This window comes from Salvelinus namaycush, chromosome 4 (assembly GCF_016432855.1).
Source record: "Salvelinus namaycush isolate Seneca chromosome 4, SaNama_1.0, whole genome shotgun sequence".
In the NCBI taxonomy this organism is placed as follows: domain Eukaryota; kingdom Metazoa; phylum Chordata; class Actinopteri; order Salmoniformes; family Salmonidae; genus Salvelinus; species Salvelinus namaycush.
The window spans coordinates 10,960,013-10,987,628 of record NC_052310.1 but is presented as its reverse complement, the minus strand read 5'-3'; the positions used below and the strand labels follow the sequence as shown (position 1 = coordinate 10,987,628).

General features: G+C 41.8%; 3 protein-coding genes across 5 annotated transcripts in view; 2 read left to right on the top strand and 1 right to left on the bottom strand.

Annotated features, from left to right (window-relative positions):
* The first annotated feature begins 107 nt into the window (after nt 1–107).
* Nucleotides 108–6,734, top strand: ankrd22 (ankyrin repeat domain 22). The gene is made up of 6 exons (XM_038991141.1): nt 108–128; nt 5,428–5,619; nt 5,967–6,074; nt 6,229–6,306; nt 6,408–6,506; nt 6,657–6,734. The coding sequence occupies exons 1-6, from the start codon at nt 108–110 to the stop codon at nt 6,732–6,734; spliced, it is 576 nt and encodes a 191-aa protein (XP_038847069.1).
* Nucleotides 6,735–7,720: 986 nt separating this feature from the next.
* Nucleotides 7,721–22,614, bottom strand: lipf (lipase, gastric). 2 transcript variants are annotated; one of them, XM_038991139.1, is made up of 10 exons: nt 22,514–22,614; nt 21,210–21,327; nt 16,490–16,601; nt 13,786–13,984; nt 12,944–13,053; nt 12,658–12,794; nt 12,332–12,478; nt 12,099–12,170; nt 8,583–8,651; nt 7,721–8,398 (listed from the first exon to the last, which is right to left on the bottom strand). In XM_038991139.1, exons 2-10 carry the CDS (start codon nt 21,318–21,320, stop codon nt 8,159–8,161), a joined length of 1,197 nt encoding a protein of 398 aa, XP_038847067.1. In that variant the 5' UTR covers nt 21,321–21,327; nt 22,514–22,614; the 3' UTR covers nt 7,721–8,158. The 2 variants fall into 2 exon arrangements, with proteins under 2 accessions (XP_038847067.1, XP_038847068.1); XM_038991140.1 differs by lacking the exon at nt 22,514–22,614 and adding an exon at nt 22,285–22,409.
* A 166-nt stretch (nt 22,615–22,780) lies between these two features.
* rnls (renalase, FAD-dependent amine oxidase) overlaps nt 22,781–27,616 on the top strand; it is a 42,350-nt gene continuing 37,514 nt past the window's right edge. Inside the window, exons 1-4 of one of the 2 annotated variants that reach the window (XM_038991136.1) lie at nt 22,781–23,230; nt 24,614–24,719; nt 24,986–25,131; nt 26,504–26,665. In XM_038991136.1, the coding sequence (XP_038847064.1) occupies nt 23,116–23,230; nt 24,614–24,719; nt 24,986–25,131; nt 26,504–26,665 (529 nt within the window). In that variant the 5' untranslated portion in view covers nt 22,781–23,115. The remainder of the gene's footprint in view (nt 23,231–24,613; nt 24,720–24,985; nt 25,132–26,503; nt 26,666–27,616) is intronic. The other variant, XM_038991137.1, reaches the window with a different exon arrangement.

The window sequence follows — 27,616 nt, the reverse complement described above, 5'->3', positions numbered from 1 at the left end:
AATATTAGCCTACCTCTGAAGAAATTTTACTTGACTGGCTTCTAAAAATAAAAGTCAAGTGTTTTATTTTAGCGGGGGAAGTATTTTGTCACTGAAGAAGAGGCGACATGGGGATAGTGTACTCAGAGGTGAGCTGTCATTTAAACGCGTTTAATGGGAACGTTTTTTAGTCTGTGTGTAGTTGTTTAGTCTCTGAGAAAGTTTTAGTAGGATGCCCCTCAATATAGTCCCTCCGCAGTGCAGCATGTGGATTGCTAGGTGTAGCCAGGTAGACGCAATTTCTCGCAGCTGAGTAGCACTACCTGTAGCCCAGGGTTCTCCAACCCTGTTCCTGGAGCTCTACCCTCCTGTAGGGTTTCACTCCAACCCCATTTTGTAAACCAGCTAATTATTAGAATCGGGTGCGCTAGAATTGGGGTTGGAATGAAAACCTACATGATGGTAGCGCTCCAGGAACAGGGTTGGAGAGCCATCATCCTAGCCTTTACGATATTTAAAGGACTATTCGGGAAACTTTATCGGTGTCTCGAGTAAAAGGGTGAAAGAAAATCACAAAACAGTTAATTTCGTGCAAACCACATTCCAGTGAAAAGCAGACGTCGGGAATCGAAGATGGGTGCAGTCGTCGAGTCATATAGCCGACAAACCTGGTTTACTTAATAAATTCACTGCTAAATTATAATTAATTAACATAACACATCATGTACTTACATAATAAATTGTATGTAGAACATGATAGATAGCAGCCTACACTTACAAAACTATTGGAGAGGAAGGAAAAGGAAATAAGTCAAACACTTTTCATAATACCAGAAAGACTTTCATCATTTCCTGCATTCACTATTATTGTAAATAAGAATATCTATTTCTAAACACTTCTACATGAATGTGGATGCTGCCATGATTATGGATAATCCTGAGGGAATTGTAAATAATGATGAGTGAGAAAATTATAGACACACAAATATCATACCCCTTGAAAAATGCTAAGCTATTTTATTAGTGTAGTGGTGCGATGTTAGCATGTCTTGGGGTTAGGATGTTTGTGCATCTGTAACTTTCTCACTCATAATTTTTCACAGTTCATTTAGGATTAGCTGTAATCATGTTAGCATCCACATTAATGTAAAAGTATTTAGAAACATATTACACTGCTCAAAAAAATAAAGGGATCACTTAAACAACACAATGTAACTCCAAGTCAATCACACTTCTGTGAAATCAAACTGTCCACTTAGGAAGCAACACTGATTGACAATAAATTTCACATGCTGTTGTGCAAATGGAATAGACAACAGGTGGAAATTATAGGCAATTAGCAAGACACCCCCAATAAAGGAGTGATTCTGCAGGTGGTGACCACAGACCACTTCTCAGTTCCTATGCTTCCTGGCTGATGTTTTGGTCACTTTTGAATGCTGGCGGTGCTTTCACTCTAGTGGTAGCATGAGACGGAGTCTACAACCCACACAAGTGGCTCAGGTAGTGCAGCTCATCCAGGATGGCACATCAATGCGAGCTGTGGCAAGAAGGTTTGCTGTGTCTGTCAGCGTAGTGTCCAGAGCATGGAGGCGCTACCAGGAGACAGTACATCAGTACATCAGGAGACGTGGAGGAGGCCGTAGGAGGGCAACAACCCAGCAGCAGGACCGCTACCTCCGCCTTTGTGCAAGGAGGTGCAGGAGGAGCACTGCAAAATGACCTCCAGCAGTCCACAAATGTGCATGTGTCTGCTCAAAGGGTCAGAAACAGACTCCATGAGGGTGGTATGAGGGCCCGACGTCCACAGGTGGGGGTTGTGCTTACAGCCCAACACCGTGCAGGACGTTTGGCATTTGCCAGAGAACACCAAGATTGGCAAATTCGCCACTGGCGCCCTGTGCTCTTCACAGATGAAAGCAGGTTCACACGCACATGTGACAGACCGTGGAGAACGTTCTGCTGCCTGCAACATCCTCCAGCATGACCGGTTTGGCGGTGGGTCAGTCATGGTGTGGGGTGGCATTTCTTTGGGGGGCCGCACAGCCTTCCATGTGCTCGCCAGAGGTAGCCTGACTGCTATTAGGTACCGAGATGAGATCCTCAGACCCCTTGTGAGACCATATGCTGGTGCGGTTGGCCCTGGGTTCCTCCTAATGCAAGACAATGCTAGACCTCATGTGGCTGGAGTGTGTCAGCAGTTCCTGCAAGAGGAAGGCATTGATGCTATGGACTGGCCCGCCCGTTCCCCAGACCTGAATCCAATTGAGCACATCTGGGACAACATGTCTCGCTCCATCCACCAACGTCACGTTGCACCACAGACTGTCCAGGAGTTGGCGGATGCTTTAGTCCAGGTCTGGGAGGAGATCCCTCAGGAGACCATCCGCCACCTCATCAGGAGCATGCCCAGGCGTTGTAGGGAGGTCATACAGGCACGTGGAGGCCACACACACTACTGAGCCTCATTTTGACTTGTTTTAAGGACATTACATCAAAGTTGGATCAGCCTGTAGTGTGGTTTTCCACTTTAATTTTGAGTGTGACTCCAAATCCAGACCTCCATGGGTTGATAAATTTGATTTACATTTTGTTGTCAGCACATTCAACTATGTAAAGAAAAAAGTATTTAATAAGAATATTTTATTCATTCAGATCTAGGATGTGTTATTTTAGTGTTCCCTTTATTTTTTTGAGCAGTGTATATTCTTATTTACAATAAAAGTTACTCCAAAATGACACAATACATTATTTACCATTATTTTCATTTGGGCACAAAATAATCTGAAACAACCAAAACAAACAGCAAATGCTTCCAACAAATTTGTAGAGTCACAACCTTGATGTCGTCATTGCATGCTATGAATGTGAGACCAAATACTTAACTTTTTACTACTACTACTACTACTAATACACATACAAGTGAATTTGTCCCAATACGTTTGCGCCCCTAAAATGGGGGACTATGTACAAAAAGTGCTGTAATTTCTAAACGGATCACCCGATTATGGATGAAATTACACTCAAGTGGAAGCTGACAGTCTGCACTGTAACTTCATAGTCATTGTTTGATTTAAAATCCAAACTTTTGGAGTATAGCGCCATAAGAATAAAAAATGCTTCACTGTCTCAATAATTACGGAGGGCACTGTAATTCATATCATAGGCCTAGTGGTACTGTAGAGCTCCGTCCTGTCCCTATGGGTCCACCGCCCTACAGCGCCCCAACCCAACAGACTCCACTCAGCTTTAGGATCTTAGTGAAACATTCATTATTGGTTCCAGGTGTGTTAGGCCAGAGTGACAACCAATAGACCCCCATTGCCAGGACTGAGCAGCCCAGCAGGGATTGCCTAAATAGGTATCTCCCATGACGTGGGCATGTTTTCAATACAGACTCCTTTTGTCACACAGTATTCAATATAAGACATCCAAACTGTATGAAAGTTGCACAGTATACCCTTAATCTGGAAATAAATCAAATCTATTGATGCATAACTTGACATTACTGTCTCAACCATTGTGACATTGTGGGAGGATAACCAACCTTCGAATTAATGGCAATGCATTTCTTAGCCACTATAAATGGTAGGTTACACAGTTTCTTCTGACAAGTCTCCCATATCAACATTTCATAGCAAAGAAAAACAGGGAGAAAGGAGAGTTTGTAGACATGCTGAGATAAAGTACATACTCTTTGCCAGAATTCAGCCAGCCTTCACAACATATTGAAATATGGCCCCTTTTGTGTTTTACACCTCCAGCAGAGGTATTGCATTTCTGAATGCATGATATTCAGTTTCACTGACATATAGTATGTTCTATGGATAGCCTTAAACTGCAGTAATTTATGTCTGAGATTATATGAACATGACTGGGCATTCAAACATATCTGTATCCATTCATCATCATCCATAGTGTCTCCCAGGTCTTCCTCGTATTTTTGTTTTACATGTTTAGTGTCATCAGGAAAAGCCTCTATCAACCCTTGCTACAGTTTGTAAATCAACTTGAGGTTTGTCAGACGGCCTTAAAATAATTTCAATCTTTGAAGCTTCTGTCTTGTCCAGTGTTTGCTGCACCAAGAGAATAAAGTGTTGCATCTGTAAAATTCACCTGAGCTCCGTAGACTGGTCTTCCCTGGCTGTCAGACCCTGCTGTCACCATCTAATCGTGCTAAGACATGATGAGCATAGTGTTTTCTACTGAGTGTCCACCATGACACTGAAGCCTGTAGAGCTGTTAATACCGTGTCAGTGTGAAAAGTAGGGAATTATGTAGGAAAACTGACAGACCAATTACGTTACATTGCTATACTGACTGTGATTGAGGATAAAAAATAATATATAACGTCAGCCAACTTTTGGCTAGCTCTATGGTACATCAACTGGCGAAAACGTGCCAAGTTAATTTACTTCTGTTGAAACGGTACAAAACAAAAGCTACAAAACATTTCCATACACACAACAACTGTTAGATACTGCTACCTGACAGATAGCTAGAGGCTAGAGCTGAACTGGCTGTGGTAGCTAGTTACTAGCTAGCTAGCTTGTTCATTCACTTAAGATATAACTTGAGTCGAGAGGGGATCAAACATTAGCTAATGTTACATGTCAGTTACACTACTAGCTCAGCACTGGAATTGTTTTTCTTATTTTTTCTGTTAGTCAAACAGCAGTTACCTTGCCAGCTACATCAGTTAAATAAAAAGTACTCATTTTCTGTTCTACTTGCTTTTACAACTCAGAGAAAAAGCATAACACACATAGATAACAGCTGCCTCTGTTGGCACGCTCTGTGGTGTCCACGCGGCCCTAAATCTAGTTGGCTGAAACCACCAAACAGCCTAGCCGGCCGCTCTGAGGCGTCCGCATGGTCCTAAAGCACACTGATGACGCTTTTTGTGTCACAGTGCAATGATAAAACTGGGGGGGACAAAAATGCAATTTCACTATTTGGGAGGGTCATGTGAAAGTTGCACCTCTGTGACTTGGGGTCTCCCACAGATGTATTGTCTTGTTAAAGGGCAATGTTGGCCATACCCATATAAGCTATGATATTTCACTAGCCATCTGACAGAAACCGGAGGTGACCTGTATTTGACCGCTCTCAGGTGTCATCTGTGTTTTATAAAGAATGTGACCTAAGGAGGGGCTTGCTGGTTGTCTCACGGTTATAACTGAAGTGAGACAGGAATGACCTGTTTTGCTGCTCATCTTATCTGCCGCTGGCTACAGAAGGGCGCCTTCTCAGTGCAGCAGTAGGCTCACTTACCGTATCTGATGTTGGCATTGTTTCATTGTTGGTTTGTTTATCCTTCAATAAACCCTTGACCCAGGTGTGAAGTCAAGACGAATCAACATGCATTGATTTACCATACGTAGCCTACAAATGCATGAACTGGTTTATGAAGTTACTTTACATGCTACCATTTGCTTATTTCCGCAGCCCATTTGCCAAGCTGCCTACGATAACGACCTTCAAAAGGTGTACCACATTCTAAAAGAGGATGCCAAGACTTTAAATGTTCAAGATGAGGAATCTGGCGATACACCAATCATAGCTGCCTGCAGATGTGGAAACATCAGAGTGGTCAAGTACCTTTTGGACCTGAAGGCAGATGTAGTTATAAGGAACAAGGTAGTGGAAATGGAGTTCTGAGACATTTGGACAGTAGTTGTGTAACTTTTATTTATGCTTGTTTCTATGACTACCAAATACACAAACAGTAGTTATTATTTACTATGTCACTATGTCATTTATATGTAAATATTAGGTAAAAAAGGATACTATCAGACCAAGTGTGAAATTTACTTCAATGTTTGTAGGAATCTACAGTGGAAATGAGAATGTTCCTCAATTAGGTGATGCAATTGAATAAACAATACAGGAATATGTTAGTGTTCTCAATGAGGAGCCTGCCAACACTGGGCGTCTTGTGAAATGTGTGGCACTGATCCATGCTCTCTCTCCCTGTCTGCCTGTAGAAACAGAGGACATGTTTGCACTATGCTGCAAAGAGGACCTTCTCCTTCTTGGATTACCTGATGATCACTATCCTCATGCCAATTCTGTTGATTGGATACTTCATTCTGGTAGGATATACTTTGAAACGCTGACCTTGGAATACAGTGGGGCAAAGTCTTAAGTCTCTCATCAGTCATGGCTACCCAGACCAGCCACACTGCAAGAGCAATAGGAAAGTGTTGTTGTTGGTCACTGTGGTATAAACCTTCCTCCTTTCAACAGGAAGACAAGCAAAGGAAGAATGTGAAACTAATGAATCTGGTTTTGAGCACTAAAGTGGAGGTTGACGCTGTGGACTATGTGAGTACTGAGATGAAGTATATAGTTGTAGTATTAGAATGATGAGCTAATGATCATTCTGTGTGACTTATTTGACCTTTTGTGTTCACTGTGTATTTCAGCAGGGAAACACTGGTCTTCACTATGTCTGTCAGATGAAGAGTCACAGACTCGTTCCACTGTTACTGGAGAAAAAGGCAGACGTTTCTATTAAAAACAAAGTAGGTATGAGGTCACTTTTGCAAATTGCATTATGGTTATTCATCTCTTCTCTAACCTGCTCGACGCCTCTGATAAAGCATAAGAGGACATTTTATGTTACTATTTCACTAAGCTTTGGTGGTAATATAATGTATTACCCTGTCCTTTAGGATGATGAGACCCCACTCGATATAGCAAGGAGACTGCAGTTCAAGAATATTGTTACAATGCTGAAAAAGCCTGACTGAAGGGAGGGGGGGAGGGGGGGGATTGCAGACGATGGGGAATTTTTCACCATGGCAACATCACCTTCTCGTCAGGCATCTTTTGTCCGACTGAGGAATGATCTCTGTTCATATGTATACAATCTATGGTTCATACTCGACACTTTGGCCTCAGCTGTCTGGCAACCATTCGTTAAAGTTCATACCAATATAAATGGCCAAGAAATTGTTTTTAGTCTCATGGTTGAACCTCCTTGAAATATGACATTAATTGAATTCATACTATGCGTCTCAAAATATTTGTATATTGTATAATATATGTAAATTAGAAACGGATGAGTTCCTGGTTTTGATATTGTACATAGGAGTAAGTGAATTTAAACATTGTTACAGATTAAAGCATTCTATGAGTAGATACTCAGTTTCTTAAGCACTTGTCAATAAATTGAATTGTACAACAGATTTAATGAATTTTTATTGAGTAGTTGGATAGAATATTTATGTATGCTGCTTTTTATTGTAACACAACGGAAGTAGAAAATGAATGAACAAACGTGTCAGTCATTCATTGGTCGGCACCCTTCCTTACCTAAGATCCAATAAAAATACTTAATCTCTGTCACAAAATGACAAGTATCAGTAGGGACAGGTAAACACAAATTGAATGTGTTTGATTAAAAAAGGCACAGCAACATTAACCAACACAACACCGCAATAAAGTCCTGGTGATGACAGTTTGAAAAGTGCAAGTTCTGTAGAGAAGTACTGTATGTTGAACTGGACCCTGGACATTTCTCATGAGAATGTACCAATGACTTAAGCTACATTCATAACCTGCATCTCATGTAGGATTATAACCTGGAATGTTTGTTACTAGTATATCTTCACGGACCTGGGACATTCTTAAATGCGGCAGGTAGCCTAGTGGTTAGAGAGTTGGGCCAGTCAGCGAAAGGTTGCTGGATCTAATTCCCGAGCTGACAAGGTAAAAATCTGTCGTTCTGCCCCTGAACAAGGCAGTTAAACCACTGTTCCCCAGTAGGCCGTCATTGTAAATAAGAATTAGTTCTTAACTGACTTGCCTAGTTAAAAGGTAAAATTATTTTGTTTTAAAGACATCTAAAATCCATTCAAGTGTTCTGACTGTGGTAGTAAAATCACAAAATAGAGGATTCCTCACAACACTGAATCCTAAACTCACAGCTTGTTTTCCTCACCATCCCAATTTAGAGGTACATGATTATTGCTCCTTGAGAGCATGACTTACGCGAATACTCGCTTTTACACATGCTTATAGTCACAAAGTGCTCAAACGTGTGTACACACTCGCAGCCAGGCACTGCGATATGTCTCCCAATATGTTTCAGATACAATATTAAAATCGCTTCAGCTAGTGTGCTGAGAGCTGAGGCTAAAACTGTCCATATTTCTCCCTGTCAATCCACTGTTCACACCAAGTCCTGCTGACTCATCAGTTTGATTATCTCACTGTACATCTCCTGGGGGGCGTCCAGACCCCAGATGAAGTCCAGATGTTCCCAGTGCTCAATGTGGCGGTGGTACACCAGGTTGGGGACCTGGTTGAGCAGCATGGCAACGTCCTTAGGGTCAGCCAGGGTGTCGTGACCTCCGGACCACAGGGCCGTAGGCACCTTCATGTCCTGGATGTTGTACAGCGGGGGGGTCGACTGGAGGGGGACAAGATGTCAGCTAAAGGCATAGATTGACCATAAGGGCACAGTGGATACGGAGCAGTAAAGAGAAGGTACTTTCAGAAAGAGGTGGGAGCTTCTGAGAGCTTTGGAAAACAACTTCAGTGTGAAGTGGTGTGTGTGTATTTTGACAGACTAATGAGCTCTGAGCTGGCCTTACCTGGTTATAGTGAGCCATGTTCCCTGCTCTCCCGTAGTCATAGGCCATCAGCTTTCCACTATGCACTGCCTGTAAAAAGAATACACATCACAAATACTTGGACTCTAGGTAGCTGAACACGTGGTGGTCCTGGATGTAAAGGTAGAATCTCAACCCAGAAGTAAAATCTTACGAAATTTGGTCCGCTGCGTGATCAACTTCTGTGTTCATACATGTTAGAAATTGACAAAATCTCCACCCTCGCAAAAGACACATGTGCCAAGCAGTTCAAGCACCACCTTCACCCAATCCTGATTCGTCCAAATAACCAGTGACAAAAAAAACTAAAATGTAACTAATGCTGCTCATCATCTCACGGATCCTATTCAGTCCCGGCAGATCCTTCAGTCTACAAGCAGAATCTGCCCATGGGAGAGTACTATGTGCACCAAGTCCAACAATAGGTCAACTTCAGTAAGGTTAAAGTTGTCTTTGGTAAATCTGGGATTGACCTTTACTCAAGGTTCATTCATTTCTACAACACTGAATCGTTGAGTGGGGAAAATGGGCGTGTTTAAGTCAATAAGTCTGGGCGTATCAGGAATGTCTGCCGCTCCTTTTCACACAGCGGAATGTCGATGATAGTTGACTTGGGTGTGAAACTGTGTCATAAACAGGGTGAAGTAATAATTTATGACACAGAAACATTGAGAAATAATTTATCGATGTCTTTGAGATCATCTATTTATGTCCTGAGTGTCTGTTTTTGCTCAGTTGCTTGTGAAATCAGTGTCGGTTTGACATAAATAATAACTCCCCTGCATCAAAAAGTATCTGGGACATTACATTTGCAAACATGAAAATAAAAGTGAAAATCTCCTCTGACATATCCCCCTTCATAATGTAACGGTTTCCATGAAAGCCTCTGTTGCAAGCAATGAACAGACGAGCCATGCATCCTGAATGGATGAGGACTAGGGTTGTGAAGGGAAGGTACAGTGCATTCGGAAAGTATTCGGACCCCTTCCCTTTTTCCACATTTTGTTACGTTACAGCCTTATTCCAAAAATTTAAATGATTTTTTCCCCTCATCAATGTACACACAATACCCCATCATGACAAAGCGAAAACATGTTTTTAGGAATGTTTGCAAATAAAAAAGAGAAATACCTTATTTACGTTAGTATTCAGACCCTTTTCCATTGATCATCCTTGAGATGTTTCTACAACTTGATTGGAGTCCACCTGTGATAAATTCAATTGACTGGACATGATTTGGAAAGGCACACACCTGGGCTACCGAGTGGCGCAGCGGTCTAAGGCACTGCATCTCAGTGCTAGAGGAGTGATTCCAGGCTGTATCACAACCGGCCATGATTGGGAGTACCATAGGGCGGCGCACAATTGGCCCAGCGTCGTCTGGGTTAAGGTTTGGCCGGGTAGGCCGTCATTGTAAATAAGAATTTGTTCTCAACTGACTTGCCTAGTTAAATAAAGGTTAAATAAAATAAATAAAAAGTCTATGTAAGGTCCCACAGTTGACAGTGCATGTCAGAGCAAAAACCAAGCCATGAGGTCTCTGTGGAGATGGGAGAACCTTCCAGAAGGACAACCATCTCTGCAGCACTCCACCAATCAGGCCTTTATGATAGAGTGGCCAGATGGAAGCCACTGCTCTGTAAAAGGCACATGACAGGCTGCTTGAAGTTTGCCAAAAGGCACCTAAAGATTCTCAGACCATGAGAAACAAGATTCTCTGGTCTGATGAAACAAAGATTAAACTCTTTGGCCTGAATGCCACTTGTCACATCTGGAGGAAACCTGGCACCATCCCTACGGTGATACATGGTGGTGGCAGCATCATGCTGTGGGGATGTTTTTCAGCAGCAGGGACTGGGAGACTAGTCAGGATTGAGGGAAGGATGAATGGAGCAATACAGAGATCCTTGATGAAAACCTGCTCCAGAGCGCTCAGGACAGACTGGGGTGAAGGTTCACCTTCCAACATCCAACAGGAAAACAACGCTAAGCACACAGCCAAGACCACGCAGGAGTGGCTTAGGGATAAGTCTCTGAATGTCCTTAAGTGGCCCAGCCAGAGCCCGGACTTGAACCCGATCAAACATCTCTGGAGAGACCTAAAAATAGCTATGCAGCGACGCTCCCCATTCAACCTGGCAGAGCTTGAGAGGATCTGCAGAGAAGAATGGGAGAAACTCCCCAAATATAGGTGTGCCAAGCTTGTAGCGTCATACCTCGCTGCCAAAGGTGCTTCAACAAAGTACTGAGTAAAGGGTCTGAATACCTATGTAAATGTGATCCGTTTAAAAAATTTTATGAATTAGCAACAAAAAAAACAAAATAAAATCCTGTTCTTGCTTTGTCATTATGGGGTATTGTGTGTCATTTGATGATGGAAAAAAAACATTTATTCAATTTTAGAATAAGTCTGTTACATAACAAAATGGGGAAAAAGTCAAGGGGTCTGAATACTTTCCCAAATGCACTGTATATAACTGGAAACCAGTGAACAACCAACATTTTTGTAACTTTCAAGGTATTTTTGGGTACTTCCGATTATCACGTCTGTAATTATCTCAGGCGCTCCGTTTGACCTTATCACATGTACAATATATAAAATAATAAAATAAGATGATTTTAAAATGAAAAAGAGGCACATTTTTATATAATTGTACTTATTTTACTATGTCAATATGTCTCTGTTGTAAATGTTTTGGAACCAAACTGTAGTTTGAATATTTGCATAGTTAATAAAAAATAATGCTATTGTTGATTAGATGCTTTTTTTAAATTATTTGGGCTATTTTCTCTGGAACCGTAGTCTATCCACTAGAAACTCATGGACACATATATATGAAAACGAGTATATATGAAAATGAATAATATATATATATATATAACATTAAAAAAAAATAAGTTATTCAAGTATAAATTACCAAAGATACCATAGATTCAAGTAACTTTGGTAAATTACCTGTAGCCAAGCAACCCTAGTGAGGACGGAGCGGAGGCTTGGGGGTTGGAGGGGAGAGGATGGGGGGAATAGAGGGATTGGTAAGGGAGGATATGAGACTTGTAAAAGGGAAAGGAACATCAAAGGCACCCAGACAGGGGGATCAGAGCAGGGTGTTGTGAGTAAAGTCTGCCCGGGAGACTCAGTCAGTCGGGGAGTACATCTGACTGCAGCTGTGAACTTAATCCAAAGCTGTGTCTGCTCTGATCCCTCTGGTCTTTGACTGGACGTCTTACTTCCACGGCTAGTGCTCGGGAAATGGAGGCTCGTACAGTATAGGAGCTATTAGAACTGCGTGGTTTAAGAAGAGCAAACTCATTCTCGATTCAGACTGTGCTGCCTGCACTCCAGCCTTCCTGGATATATAGGTTGCCATCTAGGGTAGGCCTACATGACAGTTTTAACAAACAGGGGTTGGGGCGGGATGTATAGGTTTGAAGAAGTGAGGTGAATCATATTGGATCCTGGGTATTTTGATAGGCTCTCATCAGGTATGTTCTTACCTGAGACCAGTGAATCATGTTCTGGACTGAGGTCCCTGCTGGGCAGTGGGAGGTGTACACAGGTGTGCGAGTCTGGACAAAAACAAATAAATATAGAAATCAACATCTTCCCCATCTTCATTCATACCTATAGAATTGGCTTGAGGAAAGTAGATTTAAGGAAGTCTACAACAGTAATACTGTACAATAAAAAAATAAGCGATAACCAAAATGTGAGCGCTGTGGAGACGCACCATGTTGAGGTTCAGCTCATCGAAGCCACAGAGGACGAAGAAGAGGTTTCCACACAGCTCACTAAGAGGTTTCTTACTGCAGACGTTGGTGGCGAACCACTTAATGAGAGCACTCTGAGGCATGAAGTCCTTCTTCCCAAACACATCCTAGCATACAGAAACCAAACAATGGATTAGCATTAGTCAGTATTGAAATAATCAAAGATTCTGACCGATTGTTCAAATAAAAAAAACTTCCGCCAAAGATAGGTAAGCCACAGGTTAGACGTATTGTATGAATAAATTGTGACATAATACAGTGTAAGAAAAAGTAATTTTCTACTCACCCAAATAAGGAAATCAGGGAAGATGGAGAGCTTGCTCATGGGGCTGGCAGTGAAAGCCACAGTGGCCACTGGAGCCAGGCCGAAGAACATCTTGATTTTGCTTGCCAGCTCAGGCATGGAAGAGAATGCAACAAACGCTACGGGGACAGAGACAAGCAGTCAGAAAAACATTTCATGGTTTAAAACGGTAAACCACAGTGTAGAATAGATAGCAGTGCCAAACTACAGGTGAACCATATTCTGCTTCATGTAATATGACACATAACCAACAATCAAGCCATCTCACCAATAGTGGTTCCCTGAGAGTGGCCGATATAGTAGATCTGCTCCTGGCCTGTGGTCTTCAGAATGTGGTTGACCACTGCTGGCAGGTCCTTCTTTGCCATCTCATCATAACTGAAGAATAAGAACAGAAGAAACTCATTAAATGCCATAATAAGACTATTTAAATAGACATTTGATACAATATCATTTGTTTCTACTGGAACCTCTTGTGATTATGTTGGTGAGCACAGGGGATATACACTCATATGGTCAGTTTATTAGGTCTAGTACCGAGTCGGACCCAACTTTGCCTCCAGAATAGCCTGAATGCTTCGGGGCGTGGAAACCTTGTTCAATTGGTTTCGAGGTACCAAACGTGTGCCGGGAAAACATTCCCTACACCATTACACCACCATCTTGTACTGTTGACACTAGGCAGGATGGGGCCATGGACTTGTGCTGCTTACACCAAATTCTGAATCTGCCATCAGCATGACGCAACAGGAAACGGGATTTGTCAGATCAGGCAATGTTTTTCCACTCCTCAATTGTCCAGTGTTGGTGATCGCGTGCCTGCTGGAGCCGCTTCTTCTTATTTTTAGCTGATAGGAGTGGAACCCGGTGTGGTCGTCTGCTGTAATAGCCCATCTGTGACAAGGACAGACAAGTTGTGCGTTCCGAGATGCCGTTCTGCGCTCCGCTGTTGTACTGCGCCACAGCCTCGTGACTCTCTGTAGGAGCTAACCATTTTTGTGTACCTAACTGGTACACTGGCCACTGAGTGTATATCCAGGCCTAGGTGCATAGCCATGACGTGAAGCGCAAGCAAGGATCAGTATAAGTGGAATGAATCTTTGAAGCTACCTGAACTGCCAGAACTCGTTGTGGTCAGGGCTGAGTGTGAGGTGTCTCCTGGACCAGGTGTTTCCCCTGCTGTTGCCGATCCAGACGTCATAGCCAGCGTCTGCTAGCAGGTAAGCCAGGCTGGTGTTGGGCAGGTTGGTCACCCAGTTACTCCCCGCAGCCAGGAGACCATGCTGGAGGTACACTGCAGGCTTGGGATCTAGGAGGATGAGAAATTGACTTAATTGAGCATAATGCTATAGGGTGAATATTGTAGCAAAGTAAAGCAAGGATCATAGGCATAACATAGTGGTTATGTAATATTTATCCATTCTTCTCAAACATGGCTGAAGAATACATTCATATTCCAACATGACCAAAAATACATCAACTGAAAGTGGATTTAATAACTAACTGGTCAATTCATAATTCAAGTGTTGTGTTGACTGTCACCACCAGAGGGCGTGTCTGTCCAAGCTACAGTACATCCCAGCTGCAGGGCAGCCTTTCTCCTTGTGGCTCAGCACTCTCCCAGTTCATTTTTGGGAGCTTTAAAAATCCCAGAAATCTGTCAGAAACAGGATCTGTGGCATAAACAGACCATTAGATGATAGGATTGGGTACTATCCCTCTATTGCACTGTCAGAGCATTTCACTGCACCTGCTAGAACACTTGCAAATCTGTGTACGTGATCAATGAACATTGATATAGGGAATGGACCCCTAGCCTACCCTGTTGCTGAGACTGCCTTTACTTGAATTTCCAGCATGCTGCTGGAGAGATTTTTTAGATTTAACATAATTCCCAGGTGATCCCAAGAGACACACATAATGCTTTGTAGTGGGTGCTGATGGGAAGTCCTGACTGTTGTCTTACAGTGAAATGGGTGTGTGTGTGTTTATTAAGTATCTATGTTATATTTTAGTATTAAAAGACTGCCATTCACTGTTACAATAGCTAAGGAGTTAAAGGGACAAAGAGGGATTTTGTTTTAACAATAGTCTAATGTATAGTCAAAGACATGAACACAGTGTTATCTGTTCAAATGTTATACATTATGAATGATATGTCTCAACCACTTCGCCACAATGCAGCTGTGTGCAAGAAGACCAAATCTACAGTATCTCTCCTAGATTGAACATTAAAGATTTCCAACATTAGCTCTTCTAACTAGCACGATTTTCAGAACAAAACCCCATCTGGGGGCTGAAATAATTCCAGCTCTGCTGTGTTCCTTTGGAGTCCTCAATACGCTCTCCCGTGTGAGCAAGGGAAGTGGGACAGCAGGAAATGAGATGCATCTCCAGCCTATCACAGAGCCCTGCTGCCTCCCTGACTGGATGTGCTGCTGCTGCCACATACTACAGAGCAGGGAGCGCGAAGCATCAAGAGATACAAACAACATGATGGCTCCTTACTTATTTAGAGGATATCAGAATATATTATTGAGATTTTTAACTCCCCAGACTAGCTCAACCCTGGCATATCACATCGTATTGGGGGGTATCTTTCAAGTGGAACCCCTGGCTAGTTTATGAAGCATTTCTAATGACAAACCAATGTCAATATTAACACTAAACTGAATTTGCATTTTAAATCATTGGAGAGGGTCAACTGAAGTAGTTCATTTACTAATTCATGTTTTGGAAAGTAATCGAATGGAGTAAAAACAAGACCGGAGCCAAGGCCAGTGTTTAATACTCAAGGCACTTAAATTCACCTACAGAGAGATCTGTGTCGAGAACATGAGTTCTTGTTCAGAATGATATGAGACACTGTGTTCAGGAAAAAGCATAGTTTATAGCATCTGAATGTGTTTTGCACTCGAATGGTTTCACCCAATGAGATTAGTGTGAGGCTCAGCAATCACTTTGCTTATTAATGAAATATAGCGGCAACACAGGCAAGAGAAACTGAATACTGATTCGTAGGAACCGGAGAGCGAGTGTAGCTCCGTCTGACAGAAGCAGTGGATCACGGTATTTTCGCCTAAACTTGTAAGACAACAACTGCTCTTAAGAAGAAATGTAAAACTTTGAATACCATTATGCATTCCCAACACACTAAATCAAAACATTTCTTCCTTATTACTGTAACTATTACTTTTCCCATCACATATTGAAAATACACTGTAAATACATTTGAACAACAGCCTAATAAATGAGATGGTTGAAAATGATCCGAGCTACATTTGAAACAGCTCAAGCTAGGGACGGATTATGAGGAATACCAAACAAATAAAAATGCCACAGAAATTCAATTCAATCGTAGTCTGGGCTCAAAATGATTGAAGCATAGAGGTAAACTATTTGCAGCTAGACAGCCTCACTGGATGCATGTGATATTATAGCTCGTGATGACAGGACAAGCCACCTTCTGACAACAAAAGGTCAGGCGTAGGCTGGGCGGTGCAATCGCAAAACATAGAAATGGAGTCCTCCTCCGCTCTTGTCAAGAGTGACTAATGCTGAAGACCACTTCAATTTTCGATCTTGACTCAGTACTAATGTTTGACAATGTGGGAAATATCAGCACTTCAGATGTTAGTCACGGTGTTTGTGTGTGTGTGTTGGTCTTTGATATGTGGATCTGATTACAGGGCTTGAGGCCCTGGCTTTCCAAAGTGCACGTCAATGCAGACCTCTACTCTGTGTTTAAAAGAATTAAGGCCACTGACCATATGAATTAACCCCATGCTACGGCCATGAACCCTTTTATACACACCGTCACCATTCTTCAGACCGTGTGGGATCCGGTTGACACTCAGGATGTAGCCGTCCTCTGTGACGACGTCGTGCTCCTCTGTCGGGTAGCCCCAATGCCTGATGATCTCACTCTGTGTGGGAGAGAGAGAAGACAAAAACAAACAAACAGTCAAATATATTCGGAATTCTGACAGAAAGGGTTTCTATGGTAACACTTTATTTTACAGCCCTATTACCATACTTTACTCACTGTGAAATTACAGTAAAATTCAAGCAGACAACATTATTTCCGCTGCCTCTACTAGTCAGCATGTCACAAAAAAATTCCATTCTTCCCCTGTTGCATTCCCTCCCACACGCCCATTCCCAGATATTATATACGCTAATCTGGACCTTCAAAAGAAAGCGTGTGAGCCTGTTGGTTCCGGCCAGGCCTGCCATGCAATCTAGCCATGCATAATTAATACCCACCACCATTTCCTGCCTCCCTCTATGCTGCAAGTCTACATATTCTACTGACTGTGGGACTGTGATAAACCTTCTGCATGCTCAACACACACTGAGGAGGTATCAGAGGCCCAGGGGTGGAGGGGAGAATCGGTGTTCTGCTCTGTCTCATTTGGGTCTGGTTTTACATAGGGAAATGGGAGTATTGAAAATAATTTCATGTCACGTGACCTGCGTGTGGGGAGGAGAGCTATTGAGAGGGTATGTGCTTGCAGGCCTACAATGGGAGAAAGAAACATTAGCATGTGAGAACCATTACTACTGGGAATTGTATTAGGATTATAACACTGAGACGGTGTAGTTTCCAATGACAAATACTGTATACTAACTAGACACTAGATTCAGGATCATGATATTGTGTTACTGTGCTTATCAAATATTTAAGGATAACCACTGACATGCACCAGGCGCCAAATCCACACGTTTATTTTACCATTGGCATACCTCAGATATGAATAAACATACATTGTATATTTTCTGACAAATTGTGGTGAACGCATTTGATTGATTGCCATGTCAAATATTTCAACTACTGTATGCCTGTGTGTGCTCCTGGAGCACAAATGATACTGATATCACTAAGCACACAGAATCACCATTTGTCCCTTAGGCATTCATTCACTTTTCAAGAATGGATCTATCAAAACTCTTTTAGCTTACAACAAACAACCCAAGATCAATTCAAGGGTTATTACACCTTAATAATAATAATTATTATTATTATTAAATGATAATAATGATATGCATTATCATTATTATATAGAAACACTGGAGCAAGAGGATACAGACAAATATATTCTACTGCAATTTACACGTTTTTATATAGTTTCATTAGGACAGATCTTAGACTGAAGGTTTTAGGTATATCATGGGGCTGTGATATTGTCCAATCTAGAGATACATCTATGCTGAAGTTCAACACATGACAGAGGGACTTCCCATGACATTTTGTCAGCCGGTAACTCCCATGCAAATAACTACCGGTCTCACAGTAATTGGCCGTTAATTAACGTAAACACGATCAGCATCTCTGGGCTTTCATGAAACTTTAGTTGTGATACAAACCTTAGGCTAAATGTTTTCATTTCTAATACATTCCAAGGCTGCATGATGCCACATCATTTATGTGGCTCTAATGATGATTCGAAAAATAAATAAAAGATCGCATGAAAGGCATGTGCTCTGCTCAGATTTTTTGCACAGGCTGCATACACACATTCTCTCATTCACAATTTGTCAAGCACATTAGAATAATCTCACCCATAAGACTATTCTCAATTTAATATAGTCTTTAAATAGAGCCTACTAATATATGTGTGGAATTATATTTGGTTTAGAATGCACCCCCCCATATCTGGACCCCTACAAATCAGCCGGGCTCGACAATCTGGACCCTCTCTTTCTAAAATGATCCGCCGAAATTGTTGCAACCCCTATTACTAGCCTGTTCAACCTCTCTTTCGTATCGTCTGAGATCCCCAAAGATTGGAAAGCTGCCGCGGTCATCCCCCTCTTCAAAGGGGGAGACACTCCAGACCTAAATTGCTACAGACCTATATCTATCCTACCCTGCCTTTCTAAGGTCTTCGAAAGCCAAGTTAACAAACAGATCACCGACCATTTCGAATCCCACCGTACCTTCTCCGCTATGCAATCTGGTTTCCGAGCTGGTCATGGGTGCACCTCAGCCACGCTCAAGGTCCTAAACGATATCATAACCGCCATCGATAAGAGACAATACTGTGCAGCTGTATTCATCGACCTGGCCAAGGCTTTAGACTGTCAATCACCACATTCTTATCGGCAGACTCAACAGCCTTGGTTTCTCAAATGACTGCCTTGCCTGGTTCATCAACTACTTCTCAGACAGAGTTCAGTGTGTCAAATCGGAGGGCCTGTTGTCCGGACCTCTTGCAGTCTCTATGGGGGTGCCACAGGGTTAAATTCTCAGGCCGACTCTTTTCTCTGTATACATCAATGATGTCGCTCTTGCTGCTGGTGATTCTCTGATCCACCTCTACGCAGACGACACCATTTTGTATACTTCTGGCCCTTCTTTGGACACTGTGTTAACTAACCTCCAGACGAGCTTCAATGCCATACAACTCTCCTTCCATTGCCTCCAACTGCTCTTAAATACAAGTAAAACTAAATGCATGCTCTTCAACCGATCGCTGCCCACACATGCCCACCCGTCCAGCATCACTACTCTGGACGGTTCTGACTTAGAATATGTGGACAACTACAAATACCTAGGTGTCTGGGTAGACTGTAAACTCTCCTTCCAGACTCACATTAAGCATCTACAATCCAAAATTAAATCTAGAATCGGCTTCCTATTTCACAACAAAGCATCCTTCACTCATGCTGCCAAACATACTCTCGTAAAACTGACTATCCTACCGATCCTTGACTTCGGCGATGTCATTTGCAAAATAGCCTCCAATTCTCAGCAAATTGGAAGCAGTCTATCACACTGCCATCTGTTTTGTCACCAAAGCCCCATATACTACCCACCACTGCGACCTGTATGCTCTCGTTGGCTGGCCCTCGCTTCATACTCATCGCCAAACCCACTGGCTCCAGGTCATCTATAAGTCTTTGCTAGGTAAAGCCCTGCCTTATCTCAGCTCACTGGTCACCATTGCAGTACCCACCAGTAGCACGCGCTCCAGCAGGTATATCTCACTGGTCACCCCCAAAGCCAATTCCTCCTTTGGCCGCCTTTCCTTCCAGTTCTCTGCTGCCAATGACTGGAACGAACTGAGAAAATAAAATCACTCAAGCTGGAGACTCATATCTCCCTCACTAACTTTAAGCACCAGCTGTCAAGAGCAGCTCACAGATCACTGCACCTGTACATAGCCCATCTGTAAATAGCCCACCCAACTACCTTATCCCCCATACTGTTATTTATTTTGCTCCTTCGCACCCCATGGCCTACTATGGCCTATTTATTGCCTTACCTCCCTTATCCTATCTCATTTGCACACACTGTATATAGACATTTTCTATTGTATTATTGACTGCATGTTTGTTTATTCCATGTGTAACTCTGTGTTGTTGTTTGTGTCGCACTGCTTTGTTTTATCTTGGCCAGGTCGCAGTTGTAAATGAGAACTTGTTCTCAACTAGCCAACCTGGTTAAATAAAAGGTGAAATAAATAAATAAATAAAAAACATGTAATCCGTAGCTTGCACTCAAATAAGCGAATGGAGGACGTGCTTCCAGCGGTTATGTTCTAAATATGCCACACTCTAAAAAATGATGGGCTAAAAACAACCAAATTTGGGTTATTTGGTAACCTAGCGCCGGTTAAATAGTGAACAGAACACATGTTGGGTTATTTTGACCCAGCCAGTTGTGTTGCGTGAATAACCCAACATGTTGGGTGGTTGTGATTACCCAAACATGGGTTAATTTAACCATCAATTGGATATTTTTTACTCTCATGCTTGGTTGACCTAGCAGCTGGGTCTTTTTTGATGAAATCCTGTTTTCAGGAGGCGTGACTTATTAGGGGTGTGGCTTTAAGGCAGATCTTATTGGCCACCCGTGAGCATAAATGTAATTCCTGTTCATCATGTTAAATGAACATACTGCATTTTACACCTTATTGTATCCAACAATGGGATTCAAATAGTCTTTTAGCCTTTTTTAGTCTTTTTTCAAATAGCAATAAGGCACCTCGGGGTTTGTGGTATATGGCCAATATACCACATCTAAGTTCTGTGTCCAGGCACGACGCCATATACCACACCCCCCCCCATGCCTTATTGCTTAAATAGAGCGCTGAGTACCAGGCCATTAGCAAGTCTGGTAGGCTACTAAACACCATCAGCGACATCAGAGTGCAGTTTTGGAGAAGCCTAGTTACTCATTTGACTGTGGTCATGACTACTGATTGCAGGTAAAACAGTCACTGCAACAGCCCCACTATCACATGTTATGACATTCCTTGAAATAACTAATGGGATATATGGGGTACAAAGGGCAGAACATGGGCTAAAACAGTACTCCCCACATGAGGTAACCACCATGACTATTTGTTTGTGAGGCCCAGAAGATTGCCTAGTTCTATGAATTGTTAATGAGCTCTATGAACCATGAAGTCCAGTAGTGTATTTGAAGCCTGTCTGAAAAAAAACAGTTTGGATAAATACAATTTGTCAGTATTTGGCCACTTTGTTTACGAGAACACAGCTTCGGTTATTGATTTGATCTAACTCACAATGTTCATGTTGACCTCTGGGTCCAGTCTTTTACTGTCTTTCAGCGAGGATCTCTGACACTGGACCGCTCCAGTGTTCAGGAAAGCCACTAACAGTAGAACCCACACCATCTTCACTCTGAAACACATAATACATGTGTTATAAACCTAAAAAATTATAATAATACATTTTCTGACCACATTAGGTCAAGACCTATGCAGCAGCACACACCTGGACATATAAATATGGTCAAAGGGCACTTAATACATTAAACGTATCATTGCGATCCTAATCTCTCGTCGAACATAATAATAACGCAAGATTTTAGTTCTGGGTTAAGCGAGATTATTGCAATCCAAATGTTGCTGTCTCTACTTGCTACTCTTTGGATTTCACAGCTGCCTTTTCTTCTCTTTGCCATGAGATATGGCTTGATAGTGTTTTTGCATTTGATACAAGTTCAAAGTTAGCCATATGTTTGTGTAATATCAAAATATTTTGGGATTGTGGCAAGAATTATCACTAAATAGATCAATGCTATAAATATTGCTATTGAGTGGGTCCAGATTTTGACATTGAGCTATTTGGGGCAGCAGGTAGCCTAGTGGTTAGAGCGTTGGACTAGTAACCCGAAAGGTTGCAAAATCGAATCCACGAGTTGACAAGGTAAAAATCTGTCGTTCTGCCCCTGAACAAGGCAGTTAACCCACTGTTCCTAGGCCGTCATTGAAAATAATTATTTGTTCTTAGCTGACTTGCCTAGTTAAATAAAGGTAAAATAATAAATACAAATGATTGAGTCTCATAGCCGATTAGTTAGAGAACAACAAACTTGATTATAAGGTTGCCTTTGCAGTCAATAGAGCAAAAAGGGCATTTTAATGAGTACAATGAAGCCTTTGTCTGACTACTCATCCTGAATTTCATTCCGCTGCTCTATGATCGCTCCATTCATTAATCATGGACAAGAAACGCTAGTTTGGCCGGAGCGATCCGGAAGCCTTGCTAAGCCTTCCTATTCAACGCATGCTGTAGGTTAGGTCTTTTAATTAACATTTTCTATTTTAAAGGCTAGAGATTTAAACTTTCACTTACTCATGAAAATCCTGGTGCTATATCTACTCTATTCCCAAAAGTATTCCCAAACGTAGCTCTTCACACTGTGCTCTGCACTGAGTCACTGACAACTTCTAAACTATTGCCACATATCACGTTGGTGATATATGGAAAACGCAACAACAACAAAAAATCAGCTATCAAATAGCCAATATCCCCAAAAATATAATTTACGATAGCTACAATGTGTCCATGTCCAAACACTTACCCGGACAACTTCTATGTAGAATTAGAATACTGTATTATTCTTGGTTGGCCGACGAAAGAGGAATAAGTCACAAGAGCAGCAGCGTGATAAAACGTCAGAGGCACCAGTGGGATGTAATCATTACTCAAGTTACAAAACGTTCTGTTTCGCAACGAAAACCAGCGTTTCCATTGGACAGTTTCGGTTAGGTCCCGCCCTATTTCCTGAACCTGTCCAATATAAACGCTAGTTTTCGTTGCGTTTGGCATGTGTTCGGAGTAATGATTACACATCCTGCTGGTTTTATTGCCGATTGGGTGAAAGGCTTGTATCAACCACAATGGGTGATTAGTAGCCTAATTAGTCAGTCATATAGATGTAACAATAACGTTTTCAGTGCGATTTTGTAATGGAAACTAAGTGGTTTGTTTATTTTGCTACAATAAACTGTTTCTCCATGCATACAACCAAGGGAACATTTTGGTCGGCCAACAGCCATTCAACAGCCATTCATGTTTACAATTATAGGATAGAGGTTAAATCTGCAGCGTTACCAAACACGCCCAAAGAAGCTTGGTGCGGTCAAACATTGTCAAAGAAAATAGTTTATATTTCAGGTGATAATGTCTCGAGTTCTTATAGTTGGTGCAGGTTTGACAGGCAGTTTATGCGCTTGTCTTCTGCGAAGAGAAATGCCAAACAAAGTTATTGTTGTCTGGGATAAATCGCGAGGAGCAGGTAAGTTTGTGTCAGTTGCCGACAAAGTTCTTACATTTTGACTTATTTAGATACAATGTTTCCGAAGCAGAAGCGTAGCATACCGCTATACGAGGCAATAATGAGTGTCACAATGTTGCAATGCACAGAATGTACATTACGTTGGCCAGATGCAAGTTGCCATACAAAATTATATAATTACAATGTCGGCTGCGTGCTTATTCTATAGAGAACCGTAAAAATGAGAGGGTCAAATTCAGTGGCGTAGCGCAAAAAGTACATTATTTTATTTAGGAATGTAGTGAAGTAAAAGTCCAAAATAAAAATACTAAAGTAATGTACAGATACCAAAAAGAAGACCTTAAGGGTTAGCCATCAGTGACCGCGTTGACAAGCCACTGATGGAGTTTAAAACATATTTTTGTCTCTAAAAATAAAATGTCAAAATCAACAATGTGCAGAGGTACGAGGTATTTAACGTAGATATATACATGAACGCAGGGTAAAGTGACTAGGCATCAGGATAGATAATAAGAGTAAAATAAAGAACAGAGTAGCAGCAGCAAATTATGTGTGTGTGTGTGTGTGTGTGTGTGTGTGTGTGTGTGTGTGTGTGTGTGTGTGTGTGTGCATATGTAGTAAATGTGTGTGGGATTGTCAATGTAGTGTTTTGCGTGAGTGTGTGTGTGTGTATATGGTTTGTATACAGTCTAGTGAGTGTGTGTATATGGTTTGTATATACAGTCTAGTGAGTGCAGATAGTTTGGGTACCATTGTAGGCCGTCATTGTAAATAAGAATTTGTTCTTAACTGATATGCACTATAAAATACAAATAAAACCATTAATTTACTATTTAGCAATCTGATGGCTTGGGGCTTAAAGCTGTATCGGAGCATGTTGGTTTTTAGAAATATATCATATTTAACCCTAATGTATAGGTTACATAACCCTAAACGACAGGTAGCATAGCGATTAGAGAGGCTAGTCAGCAACCGGGGGGTTGCCATTGCCTGCTGTTGTTTCCTTTGAGCAAGGCACTTAACCCCCCGCAACAACAGCTCCCTGGGCATCCAGTGTGGCAGCCCCCCCGCACCTGTCACCTGTGTGTGTGTGTGTCGGAGGCTTTGGGTTAAAAGCAGAAGTCAAATTTCAGTTGGACCTTGTGCACAATTGACCAATAAAGTGATCTATCTATGTTTGCTGCTGTCGACCTTCCTGTGACAGTCATAGGCCCACATGCAGATGTTTTGTTTGAGTTGACGTGAATGTTGTCAACAAAACTCATGAAATCTCATCAGTAAACAATTATAATTTGTCTATTTTTCCAGTCAGTCTATTGATATGTAATTTGAGAAAATATAATTTCAATGTTTTTGTTTATACATAATGTTTCTGTGTTGCAGGAGGAAGGATGTCCACCAGCAGAAGTCCGTCTGATGCCTCCTGTATAGTTGATCTTGGTGCACAGTACATTACTGCCACGACATACTATGCCAAAATGCATCAAAAGTACTGTATTCCACGATCAATGCATATCATGTCCCAAACTTCTAAAAATCTGTTGTTGTAGGGTCTACCTATTACCCACAGCACCATAACTATTATGGCAGTATGTTACTAGCATAATCAGTAAAAAAAAAAAAAAAAGACCAATGATACTTGTTAGGGGACACAACAAATGTGTCCATCCATTGGTGTCTGTTTGTTTTTTAACTTTGAGCAAGTTATTCTTTGTGTTCCAAGATGGTTCTCATCTTCATCCCATTGTGTTTCAGCTTCTATGAAGAGCTGCTGGCCCATGGTGTTCTGAAGCCCCTGGTTTCCTCTGTGGAAGGGGAGGTGATGAAGGATGGAGGCCATAAAAACTATGTCAGTCCAACAGGAGTGTCCGCCATCGTCAAACATTTCCTTAAGCAGTCAGGTAGCCCTGTCTCCTACCCTTTTACCTTGTATTTGAGGAGCACACGTTATGTCAGTCTCATATCTTCGACAAGGACCTTGTTGGAGAAATGATTTACTTGCGTCGTTTTCTGTTGAGTATTTCACAGATGTTTTCCTTCTGTTCTTAATTAAACAAATATTTTTGCAAGAAGCTCATGTCCTGAGGTTCATGTCCTCCCACTCATCCAGCTTTCATTTATTTGTCCAAGTTCCTAGAGGGCGAGGAGTGAATAAGGCCAGATTTCATAGGGTGATTTATATTGTCTAAACCTTACTGAGTCCAGATAATGAAGGCCTAGCCCAACTAGATATCAAGCAGGGACATTGCAGGATGTTGCTTTGACTTCAAAACTAGGGCTGTAAAGATGAATCCATTAATCAAACTGATTGATCAACTAATGCTTTAGTTGACAGCAAGTTCTGAAAAAAGATGAATCAGTTAATCCAAAATATTGCCTTTAACTTGGTCAGTAATGATTAGGTCATTAACCCGGCTTCACCCCTACTGAAGTGTCTATTTCAGTAAATCAAGGTGAATGTCATACAAGATCAAAAAAGTGATAACAAATAATGTCATTGAAATTCAAAGATGGCAGAGTGTCACGCTAGGTCAAAGCCATGGAATGTTATAAGAGTTCGTGGGTCACAAGTTGTTAGCAGGCCAAACAAAGTAGGGATATCTACAGTATTACCCACTCCAGGCCTTTTAGAATGAGTTATGAATGATGAATAGAGGCCTGATATACTACCTCCACATCTGATTAATCAGTAGAGTAATCAACTAATAGAACAAAACCTAATGGTACACTATTAGCAGATCAAATAACAACCCTCAAGCAACAACTGTTATTTTATCTCTGGTCTCCACAAAAAAAAGGTTGAGGGTTCTATCTATATATTTTTTTCTGGACCTCTACGACGCTCCTAACCTTGTTCTTGATCTTTAAAGAGAAAAATTGTTTCTTTATACTGTAGTCTAATTCTGGAATGTACAACTCGGCATCCTCAGGGAGAGGAGTTGTGCATCTTTTCTCTAATTCACAATCTCTTCCTGCATTTTTCTCCTCATTATCTGTAATTTGGGAACGGAATGAAGTGAGGTAGCATGCCTTTCTAGAACTCTCTTGACACCACCATGTGCGCCAGAGAGTGTATGTAACCATATCCAAGATGTATGTATTATTAACCACAAAGTTTTAATCATTTCCCCAGTGGTGCACAATCAAACAGTCTCCTCTATATTTGACATCCTCTCTGGATTTCTTCCTAACCGACTCTTTCTTTCCTTTTCTTCCTCCATCTGTCCCTGTCTTTCACTGCAACAATGCCAACTCTGTGTCTCTGCACCCAAGCAGGGGCAGAGGTGTTCTTTGACCACCACGTTACCCACATCTACCAGAAGGGCGCCATCTGGGAGGTGTGTCGGAAGGGCGGGGCCCCGGAGCAGTTTGACGCCGTGGTCCTCACTATGCCAGTACCGCAGATCCTACAGCTGCAAGGAGACGTGGGCTCCTGTGAGTACTGATCTACCTACCATCACCGAAACACACATACTGTATGCATGGTTTATCATGATACTTCTACCAGAGTTACACAGCTTCAGATTTGAGGGCCAATGTATGCTGCTCCTATTTCATCCTATCTTTTTATCAATTAGGAGCCATGGGGGGGAAAAACATCCGAGGTCAAATCAAATTTTATTTGTCACATACACATGGTTAGCAGATGTTAATGCGAGTGTAGTGAAATGCTTGTGCTTCTAGTTCCGACAATGCAGTAATATCCAACGAGTAACCTAACAATTTCACAACTACCTTATACACACAAGTGTAAAGGAATGAATAAGAATATGTACATAAAAAAATATATAAATGAGTGATGGTATAGAACGGCGTAGGCAAGATGCAGAGGATGGTATAGAGTACAGTATATACATATGAGATGAGTAATGTAGGGTATGTAAACATTATATAAAGTGGCATTGTTTAAAGTGGCTAGTCATACATTTATTACATCCAATTTTTAATTATTAAAGTGGCTAGAGATTGAGTCAGTATGTTGGCAGCAGCCACTCAATGTTAGTGATGGCTGTTTAACAGTCTGATGGCCTTGAGATAGAAGCTGTTTTTCAGTCTCGGTCCCTGCTTTGATGCACCTGTACTAACCTCGCCTTCTGTATGATAGCGGGGTGAACAGGCAGTGGCTCAGGTGGTTGTTGTCCTTGATGATCTTTTTGGCCTTCCTGTGATATCGGGTGGTGTAGGTGACCTGGAGGGCAGGTAGTTTGCCCCCGGTGATGTGTTGTGCAGACCTCACTACCCTCTGGAGAGCCTTACGGTTATGGGCGGAGCAGTTGCCGTACCAGGCGGTGATACAGCCCGACAGGACGCTCTCAATTGTGCATCTGTAAAAGTTTGAGTGTTTTTGGTGACAAGCCGAATTTCTTCAGCCTCCTGAGGTTGAAG